The following is a 17,844-nucleotide window of genomic DNA, read 5'->3' on the forward strand; positions in this document are numbered from 1 at the left end:
GCCTGCATGTCATGGAGCAGGGACCTGTATGTGTTCAAGCAGGGAGCCTGCATATCATGAAGCAGGGACCTGTATGTCTTGAAGAAGGAAGACTGTATGTCTTCAAGCAGGAAGCCTGCATATCATGAAGCAGGGACCTGTATGTCTTGAAGCAGGGAGCCTGTATGTCATGAAGCAGGAAGACTGTATGTCTTCAAGCAGGAAGCCTGCATATCATGAAGCAGGGAGCCTGTATTTCTTGAAGCAGGGAGCCTGCATGTCATGAACCAGGGACATGTATGTCTTGAAGCAGGGACCTGTATGTCTTGAAGCAGGAAGCCTGCATGTCATGAAGCAGGGAGCCTGCATGTCATGAAGCAGGGACCTGTATGTCTTGAAGCATGGAGCCTGTATGTCATGTAGCCTGTATGTCATTAAGCAGCCTCTATGTCATGAAGCAGGAAGCCTGCATGTCATGAAGCAGGGACCTGTATGTCTTGAAGCAAGGAGCCTGCATGTCATGAAGCAGGGAGCCTGTATGTCTTGGAGCAGGGACCTGTATGTCTTGAAGCAGGGAGCCTGCATGTCATGAAGCAGGGACCTGTATGTCTTGAAGCAGGGAGCCTGTATGTCATGTAGCCTGTATGTCATTAAGCAGCCTCTATGTCATGAAGCAAGAAGCCTGCATGTCATGAAGCAGGGACCTGTATGTCTTGAAGCAAGGAGCCTGCATGTCATGAAGCAGGGAGCCTGTATGTCTTGGAGCAGGGACCTGTATGTCTTGAAGCAGGGAGCCTGCATGTCATGAAGCAGGGACCTGTATGTCTTGAAGCAGGGAGCCTGTATGTCATGTAGCCTGTATGTCATTAAGCAGCCTCTATGTCATGAAGCAAGAAGCCTGCATGTCATGAAGCAGGGACCTGTATGTCTTGAAGCAAGGAGCCTGCATGTCATGAAGCAGGGAGCCTGTATGTCTTGGAGCAGGGAGCCTGTATGTCATGAAGCAGGGAGCCTGTATATCATGAAGCAGAGAGCCTGCATGTCATTAGACTGTATGTCATGAAGCAGGAAGCCTGCATGTCATGAAGCAGGGAGCCTGTATGTCATGAAGCAGGGACCTGTATGTCATGAAGCAGGGAGCCTGTATGTCATGTAGCCTGTATGTCATTAAACAGCCTCTATGTCATGAAGCAAGAAGCCTGCATGTCATGAAGCAGGGACCTGTATGTCTTGAAGCAGGGAGCCTGCATGTCATGAAGCAGGGAGCCTGTATGTCTTGGAGCAGGGAGCCTGTATGTCATGAAGCAGGAAGCCTGTATGTCATGAAGCAGGGAGCCGGTATATCATGAAGCAGGGAGCCTGCATGTCATTAGACTGTATGTCATGAAGCAGGAAGCCTGCATGTCATGAAGCAGGGAGCCTGTACGTCATTAGACTGCATGTCATGAAGCAGGGAGCCTGCATGTCATGAAGCAAGGAGCCTGTATGTTATGAGACTGCTTGTCATGAAGAAGGAAGCCTGCATGTCATGAAGCAAGAAGCCTGTATGTTATGAGACTGCTTGTCATGAAGCAGGAAGCCTGTATGTCATGAGGCAGGAAGCCTGTATGTCAAAAATCGCTGCATACAAGAATAGGTAATGCTATTTTGGTTAAAAAACATGCTTATGCTTTTCCTGGAAATGAAAGAATTCTAAGGAGGATCACCAGAAGCTAATGTAAGTCACTGCCTTAGGTGTCCTTGGGACATGTTCCTTTTTATTCTGTGTGTAAATTGGAGACATCACTCTTGTTAAAGGTTGCTGATGAATCGGTGAGGAAGGTGTTGACGGCAGGAGTGAAGGAGAGTTCCACAGAAGGGGAGACAACTGTCAATCACCTGTTTAGATTTGGAGCCTATTGTCTCGAGAGGTATGTCAAAGGGCTCAAACTGATATTCTTTGATGGAGATGTTGAATAGTGCCTGCCACCATGGTGATGTGACCTCTGATGTGTTCTGTTCCTGTAGGAGTGGACTGGAGTGGGCCTGCTCCATGGCTCGGATCCTGGGGACACTGTCCAACTCGGACCAGTGGAAGTCTGTTGTCCACCATCACATCTCATCCTGTGTCCAGAGTCTCCGACAGAAGCCAGAACTATCCTCCATCTTCGCCATGTTCGTGATGGCTGGCTTTCCTGAGGTGTGTCTCTTGACATGGTGAAGCGTCTCCTTCATGTGTTCTGAATACTGAGGTGTTTCTTGCTTAGGCTTAAAAAAGCATAGGTTCTGAGACAACGACTTTTGAAAAAATAGGGCGGGCGGGTGCTGTTTTTTTGGTTTGTTTTGCTTGTTCACACTAGTATTTGACGAAATCAGCAGTTGTGTACCATCAACCTGGGTAAGGGCCTCCCCACATTAACAAGCATTCAAACTCCTATTGCCGCCATGACCATAACACAACATGTGCAGTAAAGCAGTGCATATGTAAAGGGAAGTAACTGTGTGCTATATTGGATTGCATTTTTTTAAAGTATTTTGATGTTTTGATTTTTTTAAAATGGAAAATAAAACCGAAACACTATGATGCTGTGGGCGGTGCCTGAGAACCAACACTATTATATTTTTTAACCTTAGTACATGCTTGTGTTACATCCTGAATTTGTCTGTGGGGGTTGTATGGTATTGGAGGCTGTATTACTGGCACATCCATAAAGCCTGTGTGATGATGTTGATTGTTTGGCAGGTGTTGACCATGGGGACGCTGGTCCACTACACACACACCACACTGGAAGCAAAGAATGGAGTGGTCATCAAACACTTCCCGGACAAGTATCGCACTCTGGTTGTTGACCTCAAGACAAGGAAACGGCATATAGTATGGATTTACTTTGTCCCATGCCAAGTGGTTATGCTGAAAGAGATCTCACTTTAATCAAATACTTACTCTCATAACCAGAAGGTTTAATGGATGTAAAACTGTTTCAGTATCTGTCATTGCTAATACGTTCCTAGCATATATGATAGATGCATCTGTCGCAAACACTCTCACATGTAACAAGTCCCTCCCCTGATCTGATTCATCCCATGCAACAAGTCCCTCCCCTGATCTGATGCCTGCCTTGCAACAAGTCCCTCCCCTGATCTGATGCCTCCCATGCAACAAGTCCCTCCCCTGATCTGATGCCTCCCTTGCAACAAGTCCCTCCCTTGATCTGATGCCTCCCTTGCAACAAGTCCCTCCCTTGATCTGATGCCTCCCTTGCAACAAGTCCCTCCCCTGATCTGATGCCTCCCTTGCAACAAGTCCCTCCCTTGATCTGATGCCTCCCTTGCAACAAGTCCCTCCCCTGATCTGATGCCTCCCTTGCAACAAGTCCTCCCCTGATCTGATGCCTCCCATGCAACAAGTCCCTCCCCTGATCTGATGCTTCCCTTGCAACAAGTCCCTCCCCTGATCTGATTCATCCCTTGCAACAAGTCCCTCCCCTGATCTGATGCCTCCCTTGCAACAAGTCCCTCCCCTGATCTGATGCCTCCCTTGCAACAAGTCCCTCCCATGATCTGATTCATCCCTTGCAACAAGTCCCTCCCATGATCTGATGCCTCCCTTGCAACAAGTCCCTCCCCTGATCTGATGCCTCCCTTACAACAAGTCCCTCCCCTGATCTGATGCTTCCCTTGCAACAAGTCCCTCCCCTGATCTGATTCATCCCTTGCAACAAGTCCCTCCCATGATCTGATTCATCCCTTGCAACAAGTCCCTCCCATGATCTGATGCCTCCCTTACAACAAGTCCCTCCCCTGATCTGATGCCTCCCTTGCAACAAGTCCCTCCCCTGATCTGATGCCTCCCTTGCAACAAGTCCCTCCCATGATCTGATGCCTCCCTTGCAACAAGTCCCTCCCATGATCTGATGCCTCCCTTGCAACAAGTCCCTCCCATGATCTGATTCATCCCTTGCAACAAGTCCCTCCCATGATCTGATGCTTCCCTTGCAACAAGTCCTCCCTTGATCTGATGCCTGCCTTGCAACAAGTCCCTCCCCTGATCTGATGCCTCCCTTGCAACAAGTCCCTCCCCTGATCTGATGCCTCCCTTACAACAAGTCCCTCCCCTGATCTGATGCCTCCCTTGCAACAAGTCCCTCCCATGATCTGATTCATCCCTTGCAACAAGTCCCTCCCCTGATCTGATGCCTCCCTTGCAACAAGTCCCTCCCATGATCTGATGCCTCCCTTGCAACAAGTCCCTCCCCTGATCTGATTCATCCCTTGCAACAAGTCCCTCCCCTGATCTGATGCATCTGGGGCGGTCGGGTAGCCTCATGGTTAAAGCGTTCACTCATCACACCGAAGACCCGTGATCAAGTCCCTACATGGGTACTATCTGTGAAGCCCATTTCTGGTGTTTCCCACATGATATTGCTTGAATATTGCGAAAAGCAGCGTAAACCCATACTCACTCACTCACTCTGATGCGTCTGTTAGTAAACACTCTTCACTTGCAACAAGTCCCTCCCCTAATCTAACTGATGCCTCGTCTATGCAGGTCAAGGATCAGTATGTGATGTGTGTGAGCGAGACGGCCGAGGCCTGGGACACGGAGCACATGTCGGAGTTCACTGGAATCATCATGGACACCGTCACCAAACTCAGGGCAGGTAAGGACCTCACTTCACTGACTCTGGTCATCCCAATGCAGCTTGAGGTTGTAAGGCTGAAAATAAGCAATTGCTTGCAGAGTTTGCAGCAGAAATAAGTGGTGTCTTGTGGTGGTGTTTTACTGATCTGGGTTGTGCTTGTAAAACAACTATGTTGCTAGTTTTTGCTGCTCATTAATACAGTGATGGACATAGTTCATCAAACAGGCTTTCGAGACTAAAGTGGGTGGTTAAAACTTTCTACTCCATCAAACATTGCTAAACAGTTGTATGAACACTGGAACCTTGTTAATCAGTATTGCCTGGTTTCTAAATACATGTACTGTAAATCTTGAAATTAACGCAAGCGTAAATTAAATGCAAAAAGTGCAAGTGGTCTTTGATCGCATTATTAAACATCGCATTTATATCAACAATAAGACATTTTGGATAACAGGAATACCTACTTAGACATACGCTGAAAACAAACAACTATGTATTCAACACCACTGTTTATTGAGCAGCACTTGTAACAAGTATATAAACAATGTCATTCAAACACTAATTACATCCTGTGAATTGTCACTGCTGGGGTCAAGACAAGAGTTCTTATGTCATCACTGATCACACCTGCAAGTCCAGACAGACGTCACCTACGTCTTTGTTCTTTGCCACTTTTAGACTTATGACAGAAACAGGAAGATACACTAATATACCATACCATTTAAGACTATGTCCTCATCATAGGCTAAATGACAAAATGTATTTAGAAGACGAGATTCATGTTTTACTTGTATGTGATGCATATACCTATATTCGAAAAAAGTATATTAGTAAATACATCAGAAATGACAGTGCAGTGAACATATTCATAAATATTATGAACACTCAAAATACACAAACAATAAGTGATCTCTGTTTATACCTATTCAATGTGCACAAAATAAGAAATATGTTCAATACCACTTAATATACCTATTTTCCAAGAATTCTACATAGTGTGTGCGTGCGTGCGGGCGTGCGGGCGGACGGGCGGTCGGTCGGGCGGGCGGACGGGCAGGTGGTCGGGCGGGCGTGTGTAAAATAGCACTAAGAAATGAAACCTTATTATGTCTGTATTTTGGGCCCAAGCCTCTATACTGAATAAAAATTATCTTGTCTTGCTAATTACCCCCTGCCTCCTGTTTGCCCATTGCCTATTTTCAGTCAGTGATAATTCATGTCCAGCTATCACCTATCAGCGCTAATTAACTGTTAAGTGTTAGCTTCCATTTGTCCATTGCTAATCACCCATCAGCACCAATTAACTGATGGCTTCCCTCGTTAAGTTTCCACCCTTTTTATCTTATTACTTTTGTTGTTCTTACAGGTACATATTATTTTTCTCTGATTCATCGCATAAATTCACCTGATGAAGGAGTAAGCATATACTCCTAAACGTTGTGTCACTTAATAAGAACGTTGTCATCCATAAATTTTCTTCCTTGTGTGCATCACTTCTTAATGCCATTCAAAGACCCAAATAGTGCTTGTTCCACTTTTGACCCAATGTCTGTGTTGTGAAGGTGAAGAAAACAGTGTGGAGAACATGTGGGTGCTGTCCTTGGCACTGAAGGTGCTCAACAACAGTCTGAAGGCAGGGGAGAAATGCCTGACTCACAACTTCTTCAAGCCTGAGTTCATCCAGTCCCTGGTGTTTGTAGCCAGCAAGGGCACCGGCTTCAGCCAGCAGTGGCTGCTCAAGGATCTGGAGGTACTCCTGCTCTTGAAAATAGCCTTTTTAGATTTGACTATTGTCCAGATTAACTTGGGAATATGAAGGTACAATATGTGAGGCCTTCAAATACCCTACCTCTATTATATCATAGCAAATACAAGTACTTTGGCTATAATCACACTTAAAAATCCTTAGGTTTTCAACAGGTGTCCTCTTCACTGTCAGCCATCCCAACCAGTTGTTAGGCAAACCATACCTCGTGCAAGAGCCTTTGCACAGCAGGAAACATTACGTCTTTCCTGTATTTGCAAGCAAAAATACATGAAATGTTTTTCTCACTCATTAAGGTTGATTGCATGCCTTTCTTTTCGTAATTGCATCGAGTGACTTGATTATTTACAGATCACTGCCATATACAGTAAACTACGGTTATAACAAATTCAAAGGGACCACTAATTTTAGTTCGTTATAACTGTGATTCGTTATAAGCATATATACAACACATATACAGCAAAGACCCAGGGAATAAAAAAACAAACATATTCGTCAGTTCGTTATAAGCGTGTTCGTTATAAGTGAAGTTTACTGCAGCTGGAATAGTGCTGAGTGAGGCGTTAAGCAACAAGCATGCATGCATGTACACACACATATATCTATATTGCCCTGACGTGACCTGACATGACCTGACATGAGTTCCATTGCTGCCTCCAGGTCCTGTCACTCATGCTCTACACCCATGACGGGTCAGCAAATCCTGTAAAGAAAACGAAACTACCCGGGTGCAAGGACGATCCCAGCAGGAAGAAAGACCCAGTGAAAGATGACAACTCCAGTAAATGCAGTGACGACGAGAACCGCAATGAAGACGATGACCTTGACGAGGAGCTGAACTTGTCTTCCTCTTCTTCCTCCTCCTCGTCTTCCTCTGACTCAGACACATCCTGGGAGGGAAATGACAAGGAGGTGTTTGGCGTCATGGACGAAAAGACCAAGTCATTGTTTGAGGTCAGTGCCTTTGTATATCATGAAAATATTCCATATGTTCTCATTGATGTTGACTCCATATTAGGTCGTATATTTAGATTTTAACCATTTAGGATCATGGTTCTACATGCGAGTTCCAGACTGAATCAAATGAAAGTCTCAAAGAGTTTTGTGGTGAAAACTTGTTATTGAATTATTGTATTAATTGTTATAGTAATAGGGGCGGTCGGGTAGCCTAGTGGTTAAAGCATTCGCTCGTCACGCCAAAGACCCAGGTTCGATTCCCGACATGGGTTCAATGTGTGAAGTCCTTTTCTTGTGTCCCCCACCGTGATATTGCTGGAATATTGCTAAAAGCGGCGTAAAACCATACTCACTCACTGGTATAGTAATAAGTTAGAAGGCTGAATTTACAAGAGAAACTGACCAACATTTTAGGGACCATGAATATTTTTGTATATGAAATTAACATATTATATATATATATTTTGAAGACCATTACTTGGCACCCCTTCAAAGGAGAGTATTCAAATAGACTTAACTCAATGAAAAAATAAATGTTCGTGAGGGACTTGGCAACAGTTGCACACCAGGGGCAGACAGTCCATGTCTGGCTTCAAGTAGGTTGAGCACTGTCATTGTTAGAAATGAATTGCAGGGTAGTTAAGATTGTATGATCTTTGTCAGCACTAAAACAGTGCACACAGTTTTCATCACAATCAGGAATGTCCAAGGATGTGTCAGTCTCGAGATCACCTCCGTGGTTTAGTGATAGAGCATCCGCCCAGAGAGCGGAAGATCCGGGGTTTGATCGGGTCGGGTAGCCTAGTGGTTAAAGCATTTGCTCATCACACCGAAGACCTGGGTTCGAATCCCGACATTGGTACAATGTGTGAAGCCAATTTCTGGTGTCCCCCGCCATGATATTGCTGGAATAATGCTATAAGCGGCGTAAAACCATACTCTCTTACTCACTCCAGTAGAAATTTTCCAGCTATATGATCTAAATAATTGAGTCTGGACCAGACAATCCAGTGATTGAGATCATGAGCATTATACATGCAGATGGGATATGATGATATGCATCAACCAAGTCAGCGAGTTTGACCACTCGAGCCCGTTAATCGCCTCTTGTGTCAAGCTTGGGTTGCTGAAGACCAATTCTAACTCGGATCTTGCTGGGTGTCCAGCAAGCTGCTGCCCCTGCAGAGTTGGTTGTTGCAGGAATCCCAACTGTCCCCCCTCTGTGTAGGGTCAAGCACTACTGTACATTGGAGTCCAGTTCTATCTCATCCAGACCCGTGAAGATCTGGGGTAGAATAGGTCTTCAGCAACCCATACTTGCTGTAAAAGGCGACTATGCTTGTCGTAAGAGTCAACGAAAAGGATCGGGTGGTCAGGCTCGCTGACTTGGTTGATGCATGTCATATATCCCAATTCCGTGGATCCATGCTCATAATGTCAATCACTGGATCCAATTATTTACGGACCGCCATCATAAAGCCGGAATATTGCTGAGTGCGACGATTTTAGGGATCATGAATATTTTGGGGGACAATGTTTGGTAGTGAAGAGTTTCTTAAAATATGTTCCATGATCCCTAACTCTTTTCTACAGTACATTAACTAATTGTTAATTATCCCCCGCCCCAACGAAGTTGGTGGGGGATATTGAAATTGGATTCCGTCCGTCCGTGTGTGTGTGTGTGCATGCGTCCCGAAATCGTTTCAGGAGCATAACTCAGAAACTCTTAAATATTTCTCTACGTAACTTTGCATGTCTATCAGACTCATGAACTGATGCCTTTTGCTATTAAGGAGTTTAAGAAATTTTTATTTTTTACGTTTCCATGGCAACAAGTTGGACTTACGTTCTTTAAGGGTGGTGTTCATTTCCGAAGCGTAACTCAAAAACTGTTAAATACTTTCTTACAAAACTTTGCATGTCTACCAGGCACATACTGAACTGGTGCCTTTTGCTATTTAGGAATTTTTTATTTTTTATGTTTCCATGGCAACAAGTTGGACTTAGGTTCTTTTGGGTAGAGTTCGTTTCCAGAGCATAACTCAAAACCCATTCAATACTTTCTAACAAAACTTTGCATGTCTATCAGACTCATGCTGAACTGGTGCTTTTTGCTATTTAGGAATTTTAGACATTTTTATTTTTTATGTTTCCATGGCAACAAGTTTGACTTAGGTTTTATAAGGGTGGTGTTCGTTTCCAGAGCGTAACTCAAAAACCGTTTCTTACTAAACTTTGCATGTCTACCAGGCACATACTGAACTGGTGCCTTTTGATATTTTGCACTTTTAGAATTTTTTATTTTTTACGTTTCCATGGCAACAAGTTGGATTTAAGTTTTAATATAGGGTGGGTTCACTTATGGAGTATAACAAATAAACTGTTAAATATTTCCTTGCCAAACATTGCATGTCTGTATATAAAGCACATACTGAACTGGTGCCATTTGATATTAAGGAGTTTTAGAAATGTATATTTTAGAATTTCCATTGCAGCTATTTTGACATGGGCTGAGAAAAATGTTGGGTCAGTTACCTGGTTTAGGACCATAATGTGTTAATATGGGCGGGGGATATAGAGGACTTCGTGGGCTATACGCTTGTTTCCAATGTTTCTGTATAAGCGGTGACTTCTTTCAGGCTCTGCACCATGAGTTGAAAGTGCCTTTGTCCGTGCTGCGGGTGATGTTTGATATGAATGACGGGAACCTGGAGGCGGTAATGAAAGCCATTGTAGAGAAGTATGTGCCATACCATTATTGCTTCTTCATATTCACCTCAAGGCCTCATCATCTGGCTGTTGCTGACAGTATTCTAAGATGGTATCTTCATCAGCATTTTATGCTGTTGTACATTTTGCTACTTTTCTGATTTAGGGAAGTTTGAGTTTTTCATATTAATTTGATGCAGCAAATGAATTCATCACTCCTACCCTGATAACTCTGCTATTGCTTTCTTCCTTACAATGTACGGATATCTCACAGTACTATTTGAACTTACCCTCATCTTTATGATAATGATTATTTAACATGTTACTCATTTATATGCTTTATTAGACAACAAGCTGATAAGTATTTTCTTAATACTCAGTATGCAAAGTTGCGTCCCCTGGACACGTCAGAAACCTATGATTGTGGGTTCGAATCCTGGTTCGCCCCAATTATGTTTCTAGGTTTGTCAGCACCATACCCGTGCTCGTGGGTTTCACCGAAGTGCCAAACGTCTGAGACCTGCATCACTTCGGGCTTTCCTCCAAAAATTAAGCTGACACGCCGTGATATAACTGGAATACTGTTAAAAGCGGCGTTAAACTCAACTCACTCACTCACTAATACTCAGTATGTAATGCAATATAGTTTGAAAATGTTGGTATTATTTTGTGCTTATGAAGTGTGAAGCTTGTGGTGAAGCTTATGTTTCATGTGTTACAATGATATCAAAGTTTGACCTATGTCACTGAAGTTATCAATATTCATTTTAAGAATTCTGTCTTTTTAATATCATCATTTTGATGACCATTCTTTTCCTCCTCCTCTGTTACTTACCATCACATACAACTCCCCGCCCAATACTTGATTTAAGCATCACAGCGTTTCCACGCCCCAGCCTTAACACAACACTGAGCATGGTGCCTGCCCAGCATAGTGACAGCACTGAAGTCCCTGCCCCACCTTCACCAGTCTTTTTGCCCGCAGCATTTCCGTATCGCTGTTCCGATCCATAACCGCTCATCCCTGCCCCTCCCTGTCTTATGAAACACTCAATTCTTCTCAATTTTAGACCAATCATTCCAAGGACTGGAGGCAGTTTTTGTTAATTTCCATGGCCCAGTTTAAGATTGGCCAATCATTCAATATACATGTCCCTTTTGGACAAGTCATTTACCGTCCATTTGGTCAGCATCCCAACCATTTGACCAGTCATACGCTGTCCATGTTGGACCAATCATTCCCTGTCCTGTGTGGACCAATCATTCCCTGTCCTGTGGGGACCAATCATTCCCTGTCCTGTGTGGACCAATCATTCCCTGTCCTGTGTGGACCAATCTTTCCCTGTCCTGTGTGGACTAATCAATCCCTGTCCTGTGTGAACCAATCATTCCATGTCCTGTGTGGAACAATCATTCCCTGTCCCAGCTGGACCAATCATTCCTTGTCCTGTGTGGACCAATCAATCCCTGTCCCAGTTGGACCAATCATTCCCTGTCCTGTGTGGACCAATCATTCCCTGTTCCAGTTTGATCAGTCATTCCCTGTCCCAGTTTGACCAATCATTCCCTGTTTCAGTTGGACAATCATTCCCTGTCCTGTGTGGACCAAACATTCCCTATCCCAGTTGGACCAATCATTCCCTGTTCCCGTTTGACCAATCATTCCCTGTCCCAGTTTGACCAATCATTCCCTGTTCCAGTTTAACCAATCATTCCCTGTCCCAGATTGATCAATCATTCCCTGTTCCAGTTTGACAATCATTCCCTGTCCTGTGTGGACCAATCATTCCCTGTACTGTGTGGACCAATCATTCCCTGTACTGTGTGGACCAATCATTCCCTGTCCTGTGTGGACCAATCATTCCCTGTCCTGTGTGGACCAATCATTCCCTGTCCTGTGTGGACCAATCATTCCCTGTACTGTGTGGACCAATCATTCCCTGTCCTGTGTGGACCAATCATTCCCTGTCCTGTGTGGACCAATCATTCCCTGTCCTGTGTGGACCAATCATTCCCTGTCCTGTGTGGACCAATCATTCCCTGTACTGTGTGGACCAATCATTCCCTGTCCTGTGTGGACCAATCATTCCCTGTCCTGTGTGGACTAATCAATCCCTGTCCTGTGTGGACCAATCATTCCCTGTACTGTGTGGACCAATCATTCCCTGTCCTGTGTGGACCAATCATTCCCTGTCCTGTGTGGACCAATCATTCCCTGTCCTGTGTGGACCAATCATTCCCTGTCCTGTGTGGACCAATCATTCCCTATCCCAGGTGGACCAATCATTCCCTGTACTGTGTGGACCAATCATTCCCTGTACTGTGTGGACCAATCATTCCCTGTCCTGTGTGGACCAATCATTCCCTGTCCTGTGTGGACCAATCATTCCCTGTCCCAGTTGGACCAATCATTCCCTGTCCTGTGTGGACCAATCATTCCCTATCCCAGGTGGACCAATCATTCCCTGTACTGTGTGGACCAATCATTCCCTATCCCAGTTGGACCAATCATTCCCTGTCCTGTGTGGACCAATCATTCCCTGTACTGTGTGGACCAATCATTCCCTGTCCTGTGTGGACCAATCATTCCCTGTCCTGTGTGGACCAATCATTCCCTATCCCAGTTGGACCAATACATTTTCATCCCTCTATTTGTTTGACCACCATATTGTTTGTACATCATCTCTTGCTGCGTCTGCTTGGTCAACTGTAGACTGATGTCGCAATTACAACTGTTTCAGTTTTGAGGGGTCGGAAGAGGTAAAGGCTTTCATGGAAAAATGGTAAGCCTTAGTGTGGGGGTACTTCCTGTTACTTGTGGCATGCTGGTGGTCCAAAAATTGAAGAAACTGAACACTTTGTATTGTCTAATCAGTTTACAATGTTTCACCGGTACTTTCATCAACCATTCATCATTTTGTGGCAAAAGTGAAAAAATCATCTTCATTGTGTGTCCTTTTTGAGATAATCCATTTCATGTGTGGCTTATGTAACAAATAGGATATTCTTCATATTTGTGGGAGTCTCCATTATACTAAAAAGCACTGCTGAGAATGCACTTGATATAAACTACTGCAGCAACCATACCCTGCTTTGTGCTTGTTTGATTTGCATGCAAAGAACATTTTGTACGTGGCTTGGCAAGATGGAGCAAGTTGTCAATTTTTGAGAAGACATTTAACATGATGTTTTTAGGTGATTCGTACTGAGGAAGAGTTGTTGTTTATCAAGTATAAGTGTCACTAATCTGCCCTTTTGTTCACCTACCCTCGTTTTCATGTATTAGATGTAACCCAGGAGTGATTCCAGATGGATGGTAGAGTTGACCCAGAACACCCACAGTCAGGGCACTAGTAAACCAGCTGGTCAAGTAGGATGTATGTCGTTTCAATTATGTTGGCATACCTAGAAACACTTATATGGTAAAACAGTTCATTTTGCAAGCTTCTTTGTTTCAAAATATCCTGATGTGGGCTGGGACCCAACAGTGTTCCCGTTTACCGGTAAGATTAGGGTTGGACTGGTAATTCATGTGGCTGCATGTCCCTGTGGACTGGTAAATAACATACCTTATAAATTTTTGTTGTTGAACAAAGGATTGACGATATTCATATAGGTATATTTTTGGAACGAAGTCAGCTTGTCTGTTACCATCAGGGTTTAACCTTGTCGATATTTGGTGCAAGGATATAACATTTCGCTTTACTTCAAGATTGATATACAATTGTTAGCGACTTCGTCTCATATTATTTAAAAAGAAAAGAGAAAATTTTGACTAAACTTTGTGTGAATGACATGTAGATCTAACTCAGTTTCTTCAGATATCACATCATTGCATTGAACATGATGCTGAAAGAATTAAAACCAGGGAATTTTCATAGGGTTTTTTTTATTTGTTGAAAGTTGGGACTGACAAGCAGGGAGAACTTTTTAGAATTTTAGAGTTTCAAAAGCCAGCGGGAACACTGACACAAGTTGTCCTCTCTGCTCTGTTGGGGGATTGTTTTTATCATTGGGAGTGTTTTTCCTCCGTCAGCTCCACAGTGAAGAGTGATTGGCCATCTAGGAACCCGCTTAAGAACATCTCTCCCCATGTTTGGTTTATGTATTGAAGGAAGATGGCCTGGTTAAGAGCTGGAAGCAAATCCTTGCTTGTGCAGTGGTTAAGATCAGTGTTTATGATTGGAATAGTTAGCTGCAGAATACAGTGTTTTGACTGAGGTTTCTCTGCTTTAATGTGGCAAAGTCCATGTTGGTTTACACTATAGTTAATGCTTGGTTGTTGGTCCTTGCTTACTTGGGTGAGCTTATTGATCCGTGGGTTTAGGTGTTTGACAGTATATTCAGGAGCTGGTCCCTTCAGAGTTGGAGGTTTTGCTCTTCAGTCAGTGCAAAGAGGGTCGCCGAGGGGTTTCTGAGTATAGTAGTTGAGGGGAGAGGTGTCAGCTCTGTAAGCCAGTGCCTGTCTGTGTGTTCCAGGGAAGGGAATGCGGACGTGAAGGCATCGGTGAAGGCCCTGCACCTTAGTGTAGGAGCTGAGAGGGTCATCGACACAGGCATCCACTTCCACCCAGCACTGAAAGGCACACCCAGGTAGGAATGGTAGAGACTAGATGTAGGTGAGACTGCAAGAGACTAGATTTAAGTGAGACTGCAAGAGACTAGATGTAGGTGAAACTGTGAGAGACTAGATGTAGGTGAAACTGCGAGAGACTAGATGTAGGTGAGACTGCAAGAGATTTGATGTAAGTGAGACTGCAAGAGACTAGATGGAGGTGAGACTGCAAGAGACTAGATGTAAGTGAGACTGCAAGAGACTAGATGTAGGTGAGACTGCAAGAGATTTGATGAAGGTGGGGCTGCAAGAGACTAGAGGTAGGTGAGACTGTGAGAGACTAGATGTAGGTGAGACAGCGGGAGACTAGATGTAGGTGGGGCTGCAAGAGACTAGATGGAGGTGAGACTGCAAGAGACTAGATGTAAGTGAGACTGCAAGAGACTAGATGTAGGTGAGACTGCAAGAGACTAGATGTAGGTGAGTCTGCGAGAGACTAGATGTAGGTGAGACTGTGAGAGACTAGATGTAGGTGAAACTGCAAGAGACTAGATGGAGGTGAAACTGCAAGAGACTAGATGTAAGTGAGACTGCAAGAGACTAGATGTAGGTGAAACTGTGAGAGACTAGATGTAGGTGAGACTACAAGAGATTTGATGTAGGTGGGGCTGCAAGAGACTAGATGTAGGTGAGTCTGCGAGAGACTAGATGTAAGTGAGACTGCAAGAGATTTGATGTAGGTGAGACTGCAAGAGACTACATGGAGGTGAGACTGCAAGAGACTAGATGTAGGTGAGACTGTGAGAGACTAGATGTAAGTGAGACTGCAAGAGATTTGATGTAAGTGAGACTGCAAGAGACTAGATGTAGGTGAGTCTGCGAGAGACTAGATGTAAGTGAGACTGCAAGAGATTTGATGTAGGTGAGACTGCAAGAGACTAGATGGAGGTGAGACTGCAAGAGACTAGATGTAGGTGAGACTGTGAGAGACAAGATGTAAGTGAGACTGCAAGAGATTAGATGTAAGTGAGACTGCAAGAGACTAGATGTAGGTGAGTCTGCGAGAGACTAGATGTAAGTGAGACTGCAAGAGATTAGATGGAGGTGGGACTGTGAGAGACTAGATGTAAGTGAGACTGCAAGAGATTAGATGGAGGTGGGACTGCAAGAGACTAGATGTAGGTGAGACTGCAAGAGATTAGATGTAAGTGAGACTGCAAGAGACTAGATGTAAGTAAAACTGCAAGAGACTAGATGTAGGTGAGACTGCAAGAGACTAGATGTAGGTGAGTCTGCGAGAGACTAGATGTAAGTGAGACTGCAAGAGACTAGATGGAGGTGGGACTGTGAGAGACTAGATGTAGTTGAAACTGCAAGAGACTAGATGTAAGTGAGACTGTGAGAGACTAGATGTAAGTAAAACTGCAAGAGATTAGATGTAAGTGAGACTGCAATAGACTAGATGGAGGTGAAACTGCAAGAGACTAGATGTAGGTGAGACTGTGAGAGACTAGATGTAAGTGAGACTGCAAGAGACTAGATGTAGGTGAAACTGCAAGAGACTAGATGTAGGTGAGACTGCAAGAAACTAGACGTAGGTGAGATCTGTAGATGCTAGGTGACAGGGGTATGTTTGAGATTTCGTGAAGGTTAGCATGTTATTGGCTAGATGAAGATAGGGTCTGTAGGTCCAGAAACAGTGGTCTTGTGTATTTTGGCATTAAGAATTTTCTGACAAAAGATTAATTGGATCTTATTCATTATCTGATTTGTCTCTTTGTAGCTAACTATATCTTTGCAAGGATACATTTTTCTTTGTTTGTTTGTTGTTTAACGCCGCACTCAGCAATATTCCAGCTATACATTGTATGACGGTGGTCTGTAATTAAACGAGTCTGGACCTGACAATCCTGTGATTGACATCATGGGCATCGATCCACGCAACTGGGATATGATGACATGCATCAATCAAGTCAGTGAGCCTGACCACCTGATCCCGCTAGTCACTTCTTACGACAAGCATATAAGCATGATGGGGACCTTGGAGTCATTAGGGGCGGTCAGGTAGCCTAGTGGTTAAAGCGTTCGCTCGTCACGCCGAAGACCCGGGTTCGATACCATGGATACATTGTGTGAAACCCATTTCTGGTGTCCCCCGCCGTGATATTGCTGGAATATTGCTAAAAGCAGTGTAAAACCATACTCACTCACTCACTTGGAGTCATTGCAACATATTAAGATCATCTACTCAATGAGTTGATGCTTATTCACACATATTTGGATCATAACTATGAGGATGTAGAGCTCCCTAAAACCTGAGAGCCATAGTGATTATGAGTTTAAGCACCCTGTATGTGTGTATTTACAACAGGACGATAGACAAGGCAGTGGAAGAGTCCGGCCAGAGCAGTGAGAACTTGATACAACAGTCAGACTCCCTCCAGGGAGACATCAGTGAAAAGTCTCGCAGCAAAAGTGCAGAGCTGCTCAAGAAAGAACTTGAAAAACATGGACGTGTGGGATCACGGGAATACTTGGCCAAAGTGAACATGGCTATGGGTATATTGTATGCCCGACACTTGCTGACTGGACTGCTTGCCTATTGGCCAGAATATGGTCATGTGATCAATGCTTCACTTCTGGGATGTAAGGAGGTGCAACAGATTCCGTGTGTGCTGGATCTGTTGTACAAGACAGACAATCGCAACTGTTTCAAGAAAGTGAGTGTCATCAGTACCTACATGTCAGCAAGTCCGGCTTTTGTGGATGAGCCTCAGTACTTTGACTGAAAGTTTGCTCATTGCAATCCCTTGCTTGTTAAGTCTTTATATATTTATTGGGGGGAGGAGAGTCTTCTAAATTTATCACAACTATATTGGTGGTAGTAGCATGAATAAATATCACGGTTCTAGTGTGATACCTGCCAGGTGTACTGCTAGTGTGATACCTGCCAGGTGTACTGCTAGTGTGATACCTGCCAGGTGTACTGCTAGTGTGACATCTGTCAGGTGTACTGCTAGTGTGACATCTGCCAGGTGTACTGCTAGTGTGATACCTGCCAGGTGTACTGCTAGTGTGACATCTGTCATGTGTACTGCTAGTGTGACATCTGCCAGGTGTACTGCTAGTGCGATACCTGCCAGGTGTACTGCTAGTGTGATACCTGTCATGTGTACTGCTTGTGTGACCTGACTGTTGTAGTGTGACCTGACTGTTGTAGCATGACCTGACTGATGTACAGTGTGACCTGACTGATG

At 44.2% G+C, this 17,844-nt stretch overlaps 1 protein-coding gene across 2 annotated transcripts in view; it reads left to right on the forward strand.

Annotated features, from left to right (window-relative positions):
* Positions 1-17,844, forward strand: part of LOC139467863 (zinc finger ZZ-type and EF-hand domain-containing protein 1-like) — a 93,926-nt gene that overhangs the window by 66,736 nt on the left and 9,346 nt on the right. The window contains exons 60-69 of one of the 2 annotated variants that reach the window (XM_071249371.1): positions 1,777-1,889; positions 1,987-2,158; positions 2,702-2,833; positions 4,508-4,619; positions 6,164-6,351; positions 7,027-7,320; positions 9,963-10,063; positions 12,774-12,815; positions 14,512-14,625; positions 16,959-17,307. In XM_071249371.1, coding sequence (XP_071105472.1) covers positions 1,777-1,889; positions 1,987-2,158; positions 2,702-2,833; positions 4,508-4,619; positions 6,164-6,351; positions 7,027-7,320; positions 9,963-10,063; positions 12,774-12,815; positions 14,512-14,625; positions 16,959-17,307 — 1,617 coding nt within the window. The remainder of the gene's footprint in view (positions 1-1,776; positions 1,890-1,986; positions 2,159-2,701; positions 2,834-4,507; positions 4,620-6,163; positions 6,352-7,026; positions 7,321-9,962; positions 10,064-12,773; positions 12,816-14,511; positions 14,626-16,958; positions 17,308-17,844) is intronic. The other variant, XM_071249372.1, reaches the window with a different exon arrangement.

This window comes from Haliotis cracherodii, unplaced genomic scaffold (genome assembly GCF_022045235.1).
Source record: "Haliotis cracherodii isolate W230 unplaced genomic scaffold, xgHalCrac1.p SCAF_2, whole genome shotgun sequence".
NCBI lineage: Eukaryota > Metazoa > Mollusca > Gastropoda > Lepetellida > Haliotidae > Haliotis > Haliotis cracherodii.